This window comes from Anomalospiza imberbis, chromosome 1, assembly GCF_031753505.1.
Source record: "Anomalospiza imberbis isolate Cuckoo-Finch-1a 21T00152 chromosome 1, ASM3175350v1, whole genome shotgun sequence".
NCBI classification, from domain to species: domain Eukaryota; kingdom Metazoa; phylum Chordata; class Aves; order Passeriformes; family Viduidae; genus Anomalospiza; species Anomalospiza imberbis.
This window is the reverse complement of record NC_089681.1, coordinates 134,382,509-134,395,470: the sequence shown is the minus strand read 5'-3', so window position 1 is coordinate 134,395,470 and position 12,962 is coordinate 134,382,509. Positions and strand designations below refer to the sequence as shown.

Genomic DNA, 12,962 nt, shown 5'->3' with positions numbered 1-12,962 from the left:
ATTCTGCACAGCTGCTGGCCTTGAGGCCCATTTCTGTGTCATTGCCTGGTGGTTACAGCTCTGCAGGAATGAACCTTGCTTCAGTTCTTACCTTTGCTTAAGACAGCTTTTCACCTTGCAGGAGAGCACCTAATTATGAGGATCTTGTTCTAGATGGGGTCCAGTTTCTACATTTTACAGTAGATATTTACATGTCTAGGCAGTAAAATATAAGAACATTTCTGGAAGTGGATAGTGGAGACCCAGACTATTTTTTCCCAAAGGAAAAGCCCAATTGCTACTCCCAGATATTAAGCTGAAGAGGTTGCTCAACTTTTCTGTTTCTGTAGTCTATTAATCCTGCATTCTTTTCTGCATGACAGCAGATCTTCAAAAAGGGATGCAGAGTGCTTACTGGCCAGAACAGATCCTGCAATGAGGTAGCTGTAGACTGTTTTGTTCGTGCTTAGGAAGGCATCAAGCCTGACTCCTTCTGTGTGACTGATCTGCCCAGTGAACTATTATGTAAAAGGAAATACGAGCCCTTCCCCATCTGCTCCTTAAATGAAGGAGGCGATCAATTCCCTCAGGCACAGCCCAAGCCAAATGGTGTTTGCTGGGCACGTCCTGGGAATACTCACCCAGCTGAGCCCTGTAGAAATGTTTAAACATTTTGTTTTCTGATTAAGTTCTGGAATGAGTGTGAGCTGAGCTGCTCTTATCAAGGGTGGGGGGATTCTTCACCAGGCCATGGACACAATTACAGGTCCCTGATTAACATCAAAGAAAAAAGTGTGGCATTTCTTGACGAATAAAGTGCAGTTTTCAAAATAATCATTCTCTACTGAACTGTCTATATTCTACCTAGATCTTAATTCTGACATCCAAGTGCATTACAATTTTGAAGTGAAAGAACTCAGACAGTACAAAGTTCAAAACTGTGAAAGACATAAAACATTCTTGGATCCTACATTTCTGGATCATCAAATTCTATATTATACAATGCAGAGTACAGTATTTGGTTTTATTTGTTTAGATAATTATTTTATGTAAGGTGAGCTTATATGTCTAGAAATTTCCCAATTTTTATTTTGAAAAACTGCATTTTGACTATTTTTTTCATATTGATTTTTATTAGAAACAACAGAAAATGCTTTCTTTTCAAGACCTCCTCAAACACAGTAAGTCATACTTTAACATTATGGTTCCAATACAAAATAATGAAATTCCAATGTAAGAAAACTATACAAAATGATAGCTAGCAGGAAATTAATTCTTATTTTACTTCAATTTACTGGACTTTCAAAGTTGTGGGTTTCTATACCCAATCATACCTGTCAGTGAGAGCATATGACTTTCCATCAGTCTCCTACCTGCTACATAGCAATGATAAGAAACACATCCTCACCTTTCTCTCAGTTCTGCCAGCACATCCTGCATTTTGTTTCCAGATTTCTTTTTGATTCTGATGTCTAGAGGACTGCTGAACATAAGGTTAAAAAAAATGAACATGAGGGCATATAAGCAAATTTACAACATAAATTTAGATAAAATGTTCCCCTAAGGGCTACCAGGAAATCATGCTGCATATCAGAGGAAGAATGAGAGGGAGTGGTGGGATCATGCTCGTGAGCAGTAATGAATACAACAGATACAAACCTCCTCCCCAGCCAAAGCAGTCAAGGCAAATGACTGTGCTTATAAAAACATTAAAAAGCTAAAAGAACACAGACCCCAAAATTTTTAATCACATTTTTGGTAGGCAGGAAGTAAATGCCTTGTTGTAGGTGTTCTGGTCTACTGAAATTCAGTTCTGTTAGGCCTGCACTGGCCTAACTGCTGTACAGTGCATTCTCTCAGTTTTCCACAGTAAACTCAATTGATAGTGGTGCTCTCTGAAATACTCCAGTACATTCCTGACAGTTTCACCAGGAAGTGTTTGCCAGAGTGTTCTAGCCCATATTTTACCTCTCTTAAAAGCGCTGCCAGTCTTCAGCAACACCGCGTTACCCAAGACTGCAAGAAATACAAATTCCCTGTCTGAAACTGCTGACTTCTCAGAGTCCATTTTATCTTCAAGTCAAAAATAATGAACTTAAACAGATCACAAGCACTAACTTATCAATCTTCTGTCTTTCTTGTGCCAGGACAAACAGTATATACTTTCATCCAGAGTATCCTATTATCTGTAAATATTAACTCTGCCAAGTTCTAAGATATATAAATGGGATTTTTTCTACAGAGGATGAAAGTATACTGTTATTGTAGTTCTAGTTCTCAGTTCTTGGGTTATTCCACACAAAAATTGTCCAGTTTGTCTTGTCATTTCATCAGATGTCACATTTTTCTGCTTTATGGACATGAAATTCCTGTAAGTGTGCATGGGATTTGAAGGGGAAAAAAAAAAAAAAAGAATATGCTGTATTGGTTTTTAACCTATTTAATAAGCATTGTAATGTTAGCACATACCAAATATTATTGATTACCAAATTTTAATCTGTAGTTTTGCAATTTAGTCTTAAAATACTACCAACAGATTAACAAAATTTCTAAGCACTGAAGCTAGATATCAAAACCACATTTAATTAAACCTTTAAAACAACATACCACATACGCTTCTTTCTGATAGTTGGATATCACCCCCCTCATGTTTCATAAATACAGCATTGCAAACATATTTAAAATATTTATTTTGGTGAAATTCATCAGGATGATTAAATACATTTGTACTGATCAGCCTTTGCACTTCCTTGTTTTAGCAAACAGCCTGGTTCAAACATTAGATCTACAATATACTCTTGAGGAGGAAGCAGAAGGCCTTTGGGAGAGTGTTCAACCAATTTAACTTCATTCCAAGCTCTGTTATACTTGCCACGAACTAAACTACAGCCAATGCCGATTCTGTCTGCTATCGCCTAAAAAAGAAACAAAAAGTTCATTCATGCAGCTTCTGTGATATACAGCAAGGCCCAGTGATGCTTAAAAACAAAACCAACACCTGAAAGGCCTAGAGCTTTCTTGAAAGAGACTTTATAAACTTCTCAAGTGTTCCAAACTTCAAACCTTTATTGTTGGTTTTGCGTAGAAAGTGTAGGCTTTTAAACATTATTTCTCGCATATCTTATGCACAACATGAAAAACTTTCATTTTAACTCTTTTCAAACAGTGATACATTTATCAGCCAGTCCTTCATATCTCAAATAAAGTACAACACCCACAGTTCCCAGCAATGTTTTTTTTCTACTTGGAAGACTTCTGAACATTTTGAAGTATATTCAAGCAATGAGGTGTAGGCACACTGCACACATATAGCTAGTATGAAATATTAAGTGTCAAAATGTAACATTTTTATCAGTGTAAGTTTAGGACTGTTGCTTCACTCTGAAGCACACCCCTTGCTTTCCAGCCCTGGAAATGTGGGAAGCAATGAAATGCGAGGCAAGTGTCTGCTAGATGAAACACCTGCCTTTCCTCTGGACTGCACTATCACAGACAGACCTATAATGGTTTCCAGCTACCAAATTGCTTTTTCAACACACATCTGCTGTGAAGGAATGAAATCCTGGAAGATTTTTCACTTGTTACAAATGGACAGATACCCATTGCTTAGAGTGCTGTGGCTTTAAGAGAGATGACCTGTCCCTACAAAGTTTCTTAGGACAGCATAATTAATTCAAGCCCTCAGAATGTCATAAGTCGGAAATTCTCTCTCCCTACGGATACCATAAATTTAGGGTCATACTCTTTCTCCTGTGTACTCTTTCCTAGGTCCTTCCTGCTTAATGTGCTAGGCCCTTGTTTTTCTGTTTCTTTCTAATCAAGAAAGATAAAAATCCAGCCAAGGAAAAAGGATGGCACAGATAACCAGGCTGCAGATAACTGGCTGTAACCAGTACATCTTCACACGAAGAAAAAAGAAATAAAACTTCCCAGTTTTTTCTAAGAAACTAGAACATAGAAGCTGTTATATACTATCCCAGAATACTGGATAGATACCAAATAAAAATTATCTCAACAAGTCTACATTTGCAGCATGGAAAAAGAAGGAAGCTGCATCATTCAATATTTTACAGTTTACAAAAAATGTGAAATGTTTTGACTCCAAATCAAATACTTTGGCTTTTTGCCATTTATCAAGTATTCTGCTGATATCACTTAAGACAATTTAATGACAACAAGAATGTTTACAGAAAGAAGCGATGCTGGCTTTCATTCACTAGGAAATCAACTTTTCTGTTGAAAAATTAGGAAACTGTATACAAAAGATTTTGCATGACTATAACTAATGTATTATACTTATGCAAATATACTTTAGTTTAGATTATCCATTTAACAATAATATGTTATGTTGCAAAATAAATTATAATGTACCTTGAAAAGTAAAGCTCTGTGATAGAATGTCCCTCTTTTGATTTTCCCGATAGGCACAATGTTGCTTTTCAGTTCAAATTCTATTTCACTCATGTTAAGTTCCCAGCAGAAGTTATGTAGTTGCTCTCTTTCAACCGTGCCACCCATCTTGTCTGCAACAAACCTGTTCGAAATGCATACTGGGATCAATTACATCTATAATTCCTCTTGTATTTATTGCAAAAATGTAGCACAATAAAATGTATACAAGCAAGAAGTGAATGACCTTTAAGACTGCAATATTTTTCTACTTTTGCTTAATTTTTAAAATTTAGTAATTGGTATTTTAAATATGCTTACTGATAAATACAGATAACCATAACTCAGATCATTCATATTTGTCACAGACCTAAACAAAGGTGCAAAAGCAGAGATTCTGGAAAGGTGTAGTATAGGCACAAAGTCCTCTGAAAAAGTGATTAATAACAGTGTAATTACTGAGGAAGTAATTACAGAAGCTGATGATCATGTTTGCAGGTAACAGATAGGTGAGTTACATATTACAGTCTGCAGACCTATGATTTGTTTGAAATAGTAATAAAGGCATGAGAATATGTATGACAAAAGTAAAGCCATAGGTAATGATCCCAACATAGAAAAGCAGCTGTATTAATTGAAGGTACTTATCTTCTATGTGTGTTTTCTTACATTGAAGCCAGTATTTTGGGGGTGAGTGGTATTTATCCATTTAAACAAATGCGTCAGAAACAGAAACAGATCAGAACTCACTGTCAGTGCAAGCTCTGCCAAAAACATGTTTTTGGGGGACTGTGCACATACAGGACCAAGTTCTGGTTTGTAAGTCTCCCCATACACACACACCTTCATCTCCCCTGTGCAGATCACTGTATGTAAAGACCTTTGTTCCCCTCAGTGTCTCAGCCACAGGCACAAGGGTTATTGAGGTCTCTCATTCTGGACAAGGTGTTGCAGAGCTTACATGAAAATGACAAGCCATTGCTTCAGACAGGGAGCTAAAACCTGCATCTCCTCCTCTGTAGAAGCACTGAACATGTTCTTCTGCCCAGCACAAGCAAGGCAACCTCCAAGGACTCACTTGTCAAAATTCAGAGTTGAGGAATCATTGGTTACAATAGCATGGGCACAGGGAGCTATCACCAAGGGTGTCAGACAGGGTATTGAAGCTGGGAATTACTGGGTGAAGCTGAGAAAGTGTGGGGCTCGAGGCAGTCCCTTGTGCTGTGTGTGCCCGTGGCCAGCCCTCATTAAAGAGAGAAATGCTGCCCCAGCCAACATGATCACCACTATACAAAGGTGTGCTGTGTTTGTTCCAAAGGAGACATCCAACATTACTGATGTCCCCTCATCTAGCCGGACCTCCTCCCAATGAGCACAAGAGGACCTCCAGCCTGGCTGCCAGGCTGCTGAGGGATGCTGCAGCTGCCTTCTCCCCAACTCCCTATTTAACACACACTATTCAGGCAGGCACCTGAAATGGAACACAGAGAGAAAAATGCCCACAGAAAACATTCTACTTAAATTTCCCATGATTGTTTCACTGGGTTGTGTGTCTGCAAGTATTTCACTGGTGTGTTAGAAGAGTGGATTTGTAAGAGAATTTTATGCATTCCACCTTGAAGAAGGCAGCATGATTTATATACAGCTAGATAGATAAGGATGAATATCTGTCTTGTCAAATCCTGCAATCAATGGAAAATTCATTCCTCATATAACATTAGACGACTTCATTAAAAATGAGAGTTAGCAAAAGTAACAGATTTTGTGAAAGTAAGTGGGGTCTGATGCCAAACTCTCCAGATTCAGAAGGCAACCTGGAAACTGCTAAGATATAAAGGTTAAACTATGGAGAAGATGAAAGCAGACACGCTGCTTGGAGGTGACAGTGATTGGTGCCCAGGCTGAGCAGTCAGTGTAAGCAATGAATCACACATTGATACCAACAGTCTGTACATGCACTATTGCAATATTCTGGCACTATTAATTATCAGGATATTAATTACAAGAGCACTTAAAAGCTATGTTAGGAGACTTGTCTTATGCTTTTAGCTCTACAGAAAACAAAATAAACAGAGCTGCTGTCTCAAGGTTTTCTAAAACCAAGTAGGCAGGAAAGATGGTAGGAGAAAGAACAGACATGATATATGTAACTTGCAACCATCTTGACTATTAGGTTTGGCTTCTAACCATGTTTTTAGGCTTCGTAAAACCTGGGACTCTGGGGCTCTTTGATTATGTACATGCTATATGCAGCTGATGTGTTCACTGGAAAGAATCAGTACAGATTAATAAATGTGAAAAATAACCTGAAATTGTCTATGAGAATATTTTTTTAATGAGAAATTGATACTCTTTTGTTGCAAGTGATACTTTATTTTAAAATATATTAAATTAATTGCAACAAAATTAGAAACAAGAAGCTTAAAATCTAAATATGTCAGCATTCTGGGCCAAAGCTGATTTGGATTCCACTTAAGCATGGGAAAATAACTCTTTTGAAAAAGATGACTTTGGATTAGAAAACAGTTATTTTACCAATTCAGCTTATGGAAATACAGTTTGGTACTCACTGTGCAAGAGCCACAACCTGTTCCCGGGTAGTAGTTAGTGGTAGAATTGTTTTGGAAGAATCATTAATGTAATCCATTAAAATGAAGTCAGGTGGTGGTAGCCAATGGGAACTTTCCAGATTTATTTCCTCCTGGACTGTAGGTGTAACTTGAATAACTTCTTTTGGTTTTTCCTCCTCTTTTTTACCCTTCCCTTTTCTTACATAGGAAAAAAAATATACACTTATCTAGAATACTGTATTCTCTGAAGTTCAAATTCAAATACATTAGTTTCCAACAGGACATTTAGACAAATTGACTAGGGAGAGGTGGAAGGTAGGAGACATCTTTTCTTTTGATAACAAATATCCAAAATCTACAAAGCTGTAGAGAACACTTGTGGAACATGCCCACAGGAGGTGGTTAAGAACAAATGCCACTAGCTCCATATTAATATTTTTGTCAATTCTCATTTTATTTTTAGTTAATGGCTCTGATATGCCTTTCCCATGTATGGATTATATAGAGGAGGAGACACTTACTTACCTACTATATACATATAGAGCATATTTTTAGTTATGGTTTAGTTTTGTATGGATATGAAATAAAAAACATGAAGTCCAATGAGTTTTTACTTGATAAAAATCTGGTCTTCAAATAAAGGAAAAAATTGTATCAAAAGCACAGCTTTTGAAATCTTGACAGGACATTCCAAAAGACAGCCTCTGTACTTGCAAGTTCAGGTACTTCAAGCATTATGCAAATTACAGCATGGCTTGTCAGAAAAAGATTTTACAACAAGTCTGTCTTTTTGCTGACTCTTTTCATTGCACATGCTTCATATTTTACTAATGCTTGGGGTCTGAAAAATGACTACGATCCTAAACAGGCATCTTAAGCACCCAGCAGAAGTATAAATGAAATTACTGTTCTGCTTAAATTAAATACTGTGCATTGACAAATTATGCAGCAACTATAAAATCATTATTTTACCAGCGATATTATTAAGGTCTATACAATCAGACAGTTTAGGATCTTTCATTTGTGGGAACACATGAAACTAGTGTTTTGTAAGCATTATGCCTTTTTTCAGTGTAGATCCTGAAAATTTTTACTGTGAAATACAACAAAACTTCTTTCTTTCATTTAACAGTTCTGGCTTATTCTTTAAAATCTGTAAAACTTCTGGTGATCTTGGAAGGAAAAAGAAAAAAAAGAAACAAAAAACCACTAGAGTACATGGCTCCAAGACACACTATCATTATTGTATGCTCTTCAAATTATTCTTAAAATTTATACTATGAATAGCACTCTTAAGATGGAAGGCATTGAACAAAGCAAAAGGGCATACATCATTATCAGTAGCTGAATTCAAGCAATTTGTCTTCAGAATACTTTGCAAACTTTTCTTTAACCTATTGAGATTTACCATATTCACAAAAAGCCCTTTAAATAGGTGTCACAAAGCACATTATTTTAGAAGGATAACCAATTAAGATTTAATCTTTAAATTATAGAAAATTCACCACTCTCTTAAATAAATTGTTCTGGTTATTAATTACACTTATACTTGGAAAAAAGCAGACAAACAGTTTTCTTTATCTAATTTGACTCTATCTAACTATAGCCAGAGAACTTTATAATGCTAGATTAAATAGCTATCTACTTATCCATTTATATATTATGGTTAAAAACACCATGTTTAAAAAATCTTGAATTATTCCCAACTCTCTGGTGTCCTGTTCAGGAGATTTTCAAAAGAACAACATTTACAAATGCTATAATTCTTGTTTCTCCACCATTTGCCCTTTTCCCCCTTCTCCCCTTCTATTCTCCCAGTACTTCATTATCTCTATGAGAAGTGCACCATTAAATTACAGTGCTATAGGAGAATTTGTTTCCTATTCCTATCTATTCAAATTACTCTAGAATCACACTTATTCTCCTCCCTTCCAATTTTCAGGAACAAAACACCTGAGATGGGTTTGAACAGTGATTTGTTTGGGTTTTTTGCTGCTGCTTATTTCTCTCAGGTATGACTATTGTTGTGTTCCTTGGTGGAATAGCTGATTTAAGGTTGTCTTCCACACTTTTCTCTGTCTTACTCCTCAACTCTTCAGTTCATCATATCTGTCTAATCTTTATCTCATAAGGAACTGTGGAGCTGCTGTCTTACAGCTCAGTGCTATAAAATAACCAGTAACCTCTGCCAGAGACTTCTGTCTTTTTTCTTGCCCTTTTTCTTGTCTACTGTCTTTTTTCCTGCCCTCTTTTTTTAATCCCCATTTTCTTGCCAGTGGGAATTTGTGACATCAGAAAAAAATCACTCTCATTTCTCAGAGCTGTCTTCCTAGTTGTGAGACTACTTGCTGTGAAAGCAGAGGAATATTGCAAAGGAGAGCTCATGGCACTTTAATAGTCTCCAAGCTGTTTCTGATTCTTTGCAACTTTAGTACAAGAGTCCAACAGATCACCAGAGCATCAGCTGGAGGAAGAAGGCAGCCAATACAATAGTCTACCATCAAAAAGCAGCCATGACACCTATTTTCTTTCCCATTTTGCATAGCTTAAATGCCCTGGTTCTCTTTTGAAAAGGAACAAATGAGCATTGGGAAGTATTTCTTTAAATGCAGTACTGAAACATAGGACGGAATAAATACACATTTATTAGTCTACATTAAATACAATCTTTTAGCCCAATCAGTGTGTATATCAGATATAAAACTGCCTGATTAAAAATGTTGCTGTCAATGAAAATATATGTCAAACTATCAACTAGGCACTTCCTCACATCTAATTCAAACATTTCCAGCAGACAATTACAACTGCCCTTTCTCTTGGCTTTCAACTATGGTTTATATAAAGTAGTACCACTTTTTCAAAACAATGATTTTAAACGGTGTTCAGTAGTACTTTGCAAAAAAATGATGAACAGAAACGTATTATCAAGGGAAAAAATACATAGGAAAAGTCTAAGCATGTTTGAGACTTGGAGTCAGCTACTGACCTTCAAGTAACTCCCATATATCTCAGAAATTAATAATAATAATGATGTATGAATTATGGATTCAAAATGAATGACAATGGGGTTATAAATCACAGAACTTGATAATGACATTCAAAAGCAATTATTTCATACTTGAAAAAAGGAGTCCTTGTACCCCTCCAAGGTTTACTATGGGAAATTGAGCCAGGTATTTGTTTTTTTCCTATAGAAATTTTTTTGCTTTTCAAAGGAGTTATGGTTGCAAACAGAGCAGTCATTTACACTGTAAGTGATATAAATTACATTATAAAGCAACTATCCAAGTGTATCTTCATCACACACTGTAATAAACAAATATATGATCTTGTCAGAACAGGTCTCCCAGCTCCTGAGACCATACAAAATGGCCTATGACTCTAGAGCATCTTCCAAGGGGAAGGAACTCCCCACTGGAGCAGAGAAAAAATAACTGGGGCTCAGCATCTCCCCTTGCCTCTGCTCCCTTTGATTAAACTGGCATAGGCACAGTGGGTCATGAGCAGGGCACGTGGGACAGCAGGAGGACCTGGAAGGGGGCAGAAGCTGGGACAAGCCTCCTAAGGCACTCAAGCTGCTGTATCTACTCTGGTGCATCCTGAAACAGGAACCTTCCGCAATGCAATTCATACAATCCATTTCAGGTATCTACTACAAAATGATTTAAACTGAATTTCAGAAGTGCTTGCAGTCCAAATAACTAGTCAAATGGGAATGTCTGCCTTGTAAGTCAACAACTTTTGGATAGACTAGTCTGACAATTTGGGTCCTGATTTAAGTCAAAACCTCAAACATTCACAGTCAGTAGCTATTATGTGTTAATAATTTGCATGTCTGTTCTAAACAAATTTATATAATTCAAATATATAGATTCAAATATAACTCAAAGAATAATACTTTAAGCCTTTTTCTCTGGTGCTGCTTTTGCTGAGTGAACACCACTGTCCAGGTAACTTCTGATTTTCCTCTATTGGAGATACCACTGAATTATTGAAATCAAAAGCAGGTTTCAATTTTGTCTTGATTTTCTTACTGCACATTTCATTTCTCAAGTGCAGATGCAAACATATGCAGAAATATACAAGCAGTGTCAGAAATCAGCCATTATCTCTGTCAATAAAACACCTGTACAGACAGTAGGGTATCAGTTCATGAATGAGCTCCAAAATAAAAAAAAACACAGTACATTAGCTCCTACAACAGACCCACCATTTCTCCTTTTTCTCCAACCCTGCAGCACTTAGCATTTAGTAATTTCCATCACTGACTAGAACTCACAGCCCTTAGCCATTGCCAAGGCTCCCTGCACTATAAAGAAAGGAAAATGAGGAAGTCAGGACTGGGACCCACAGAAACCAGCATGATCGATGGTCAGCTCACTAAATGAGCTAACAGAAAAGCCAAGGACAGTTGTAGGTTGTATCACACTCCTATCAAGAACCAGAGACCATTCCATCAATGGCAAGGAGGCTCTGTTTGGACTGCTTTTGGATTCCCCTGGAATCAGGCATGTACACCTGCCTTCTGCAGAAGGCACTGTTGTGGTCATGACTGTGCTGCTGTTTTACAGGAAGGGCAGCTGGGAGACCATGGCTCAGTTTCGTTCCACAGGAACAAACTACAAGTTAAGTATTTTATATTAGACAAGGACTAAAAGCCTGGTCTTGGTGAGAGTAAGGAGAGTTAAGTACCTGAACAGCTCAAGTACAACGCCCTGTTCGTTACACCTCATCGTTAGTGATCAGCCACAACAAATCACAAAGAGACTGCTAAATCCCATATATCTTATGGTCAGCTGTCTGCAGGTGTGAGGGACAGAATCAAATCCTCTTTCTGTAAAAGAAGGAAGTTAATTTTCCACTACAAGAGTAGAGGTTCTGATCTACTTGGTATGAAGAGACAGACTGCAGCACTGTACCAAGTGTATCGTATGGATGAGGACAAGTGCTGCAAGAGTGAAGCATTTTTAGGCTAGTAGTCTAAAAATCAGGACAGCTCTGAGCACACTCTTCTCAGCCTTTAGTCATCTGTCAACTGCACTGGAAGAGATTTAATCTAGAAATAAGGAGGCATGTAGGCAGTGTAGGAACATTTTATGGTTTAGGTTCTAAACTGAGAAGGAACTTCTACTGTAATTTCCCTGTGTCTTGGTTGTTAAGTTGTAAAATAACAGTATTTCACTGCTTCCAAGGGATAATGAAGAAAAAAAAAGAGCAAATAAGTGTGAGCTGTTCAAATACAGCATGGGAAGAGAGGACGAATAATCACTGAGATAGACAAAGGAAAATTACTGCAAATAGGAAGTGAAAGAAAGACTCCAAAAATATATTTAACATTGTGTTTAGGTATTTGTACTCCATTCAGAAACTATCTGTCACTATTTTCTCAGACTTCTATTTCTAGTGTAATAGCAATAACACAACATTGACAACTAGTAAATCTGAGAACCATACCTTAATTTTTCTCTGCTGCTTCTTCCTGAAACAGATGGTGATGCATCTTGTACCTTTTGTACTACAATACTGAAACAGAATAAGATATTTTTGCATTTGTTTGCAGAGTTAATATTTGCATGTGAAGCTATGAAAATGGAGTTTGGATTTTAAAGGACAATAAATATATTCGTAGGTGGTATATAAGTGAAAGAAATAACATAAGTACTAATAAACCAGACATTAATTCAGGGATCAAAAATGAAGTATGGAATCAAAGAATGACAGAATATGCTGAAGGGACCCATCAAGATCATCATATCCAACTCCTGGCTCTGCATAGAACCATCCCCCAGAGTCATGCCACACGCTTGAAAGCATTATCGAAATCCTTCTTGAACTCTGTCAGGCTTGGTGCTATGATCACTTCTCTGGGCAGCTGGTCCGGTGCTCAACTACCCTCTTTTCCTAATATCCAACCTAAACCTCCTCTGACACAACCTCAGGCCATTCCCTTGGGTTCTGTCACTGGTCACCACAGAGATCAGTGCCTGACCCTCCTCTTCCCCTCATGAGGAAGTTGTAGATTGC

The 12,962-nt window shown here is 37.2% G+C and overlaps 1 protein-coding gene across 4 annotated transcripts in view; it reads right to left on the bottom strand.

Annotated features, from left to right (window-relative positions):
• Positions 1–2,652: 2,652 nt before the first annotated feature.
• ARMC3 (armadillo repeat containing 3) overlaps positions 2,653–12,962 on the bottom strand; it is a 63,039-nt gene continuing 52,729 nt past the window's right edge. For all 4 annotated transcript variants that reach the window (XM_068171370.1, XM_068171362.1, XM_068171377.1 and 1 more), the window contains 4 exons: positions 12,393–12,461; positions 6,939–7,136; positions 4,351–4,513; positions 2,653–2,894 (listed from right to left, as the gene is read on the bottom strand). In XM_068171370.1, the coding sequence (XP_068027471.1) occupies positions 2,694–2,894; positions 4,351–4,513; positions 6,939–7,136; positions 12,393–12,461 (631 nt within the window). In that variant the 3' untranslated portion in view covers positions 2,653–2,693. The remainder of the gene's footprint in view (positions 2,895–4,350; positions 4,514–6,938; positions 7,137–12,392; positions 12,462–12,962) is intronic.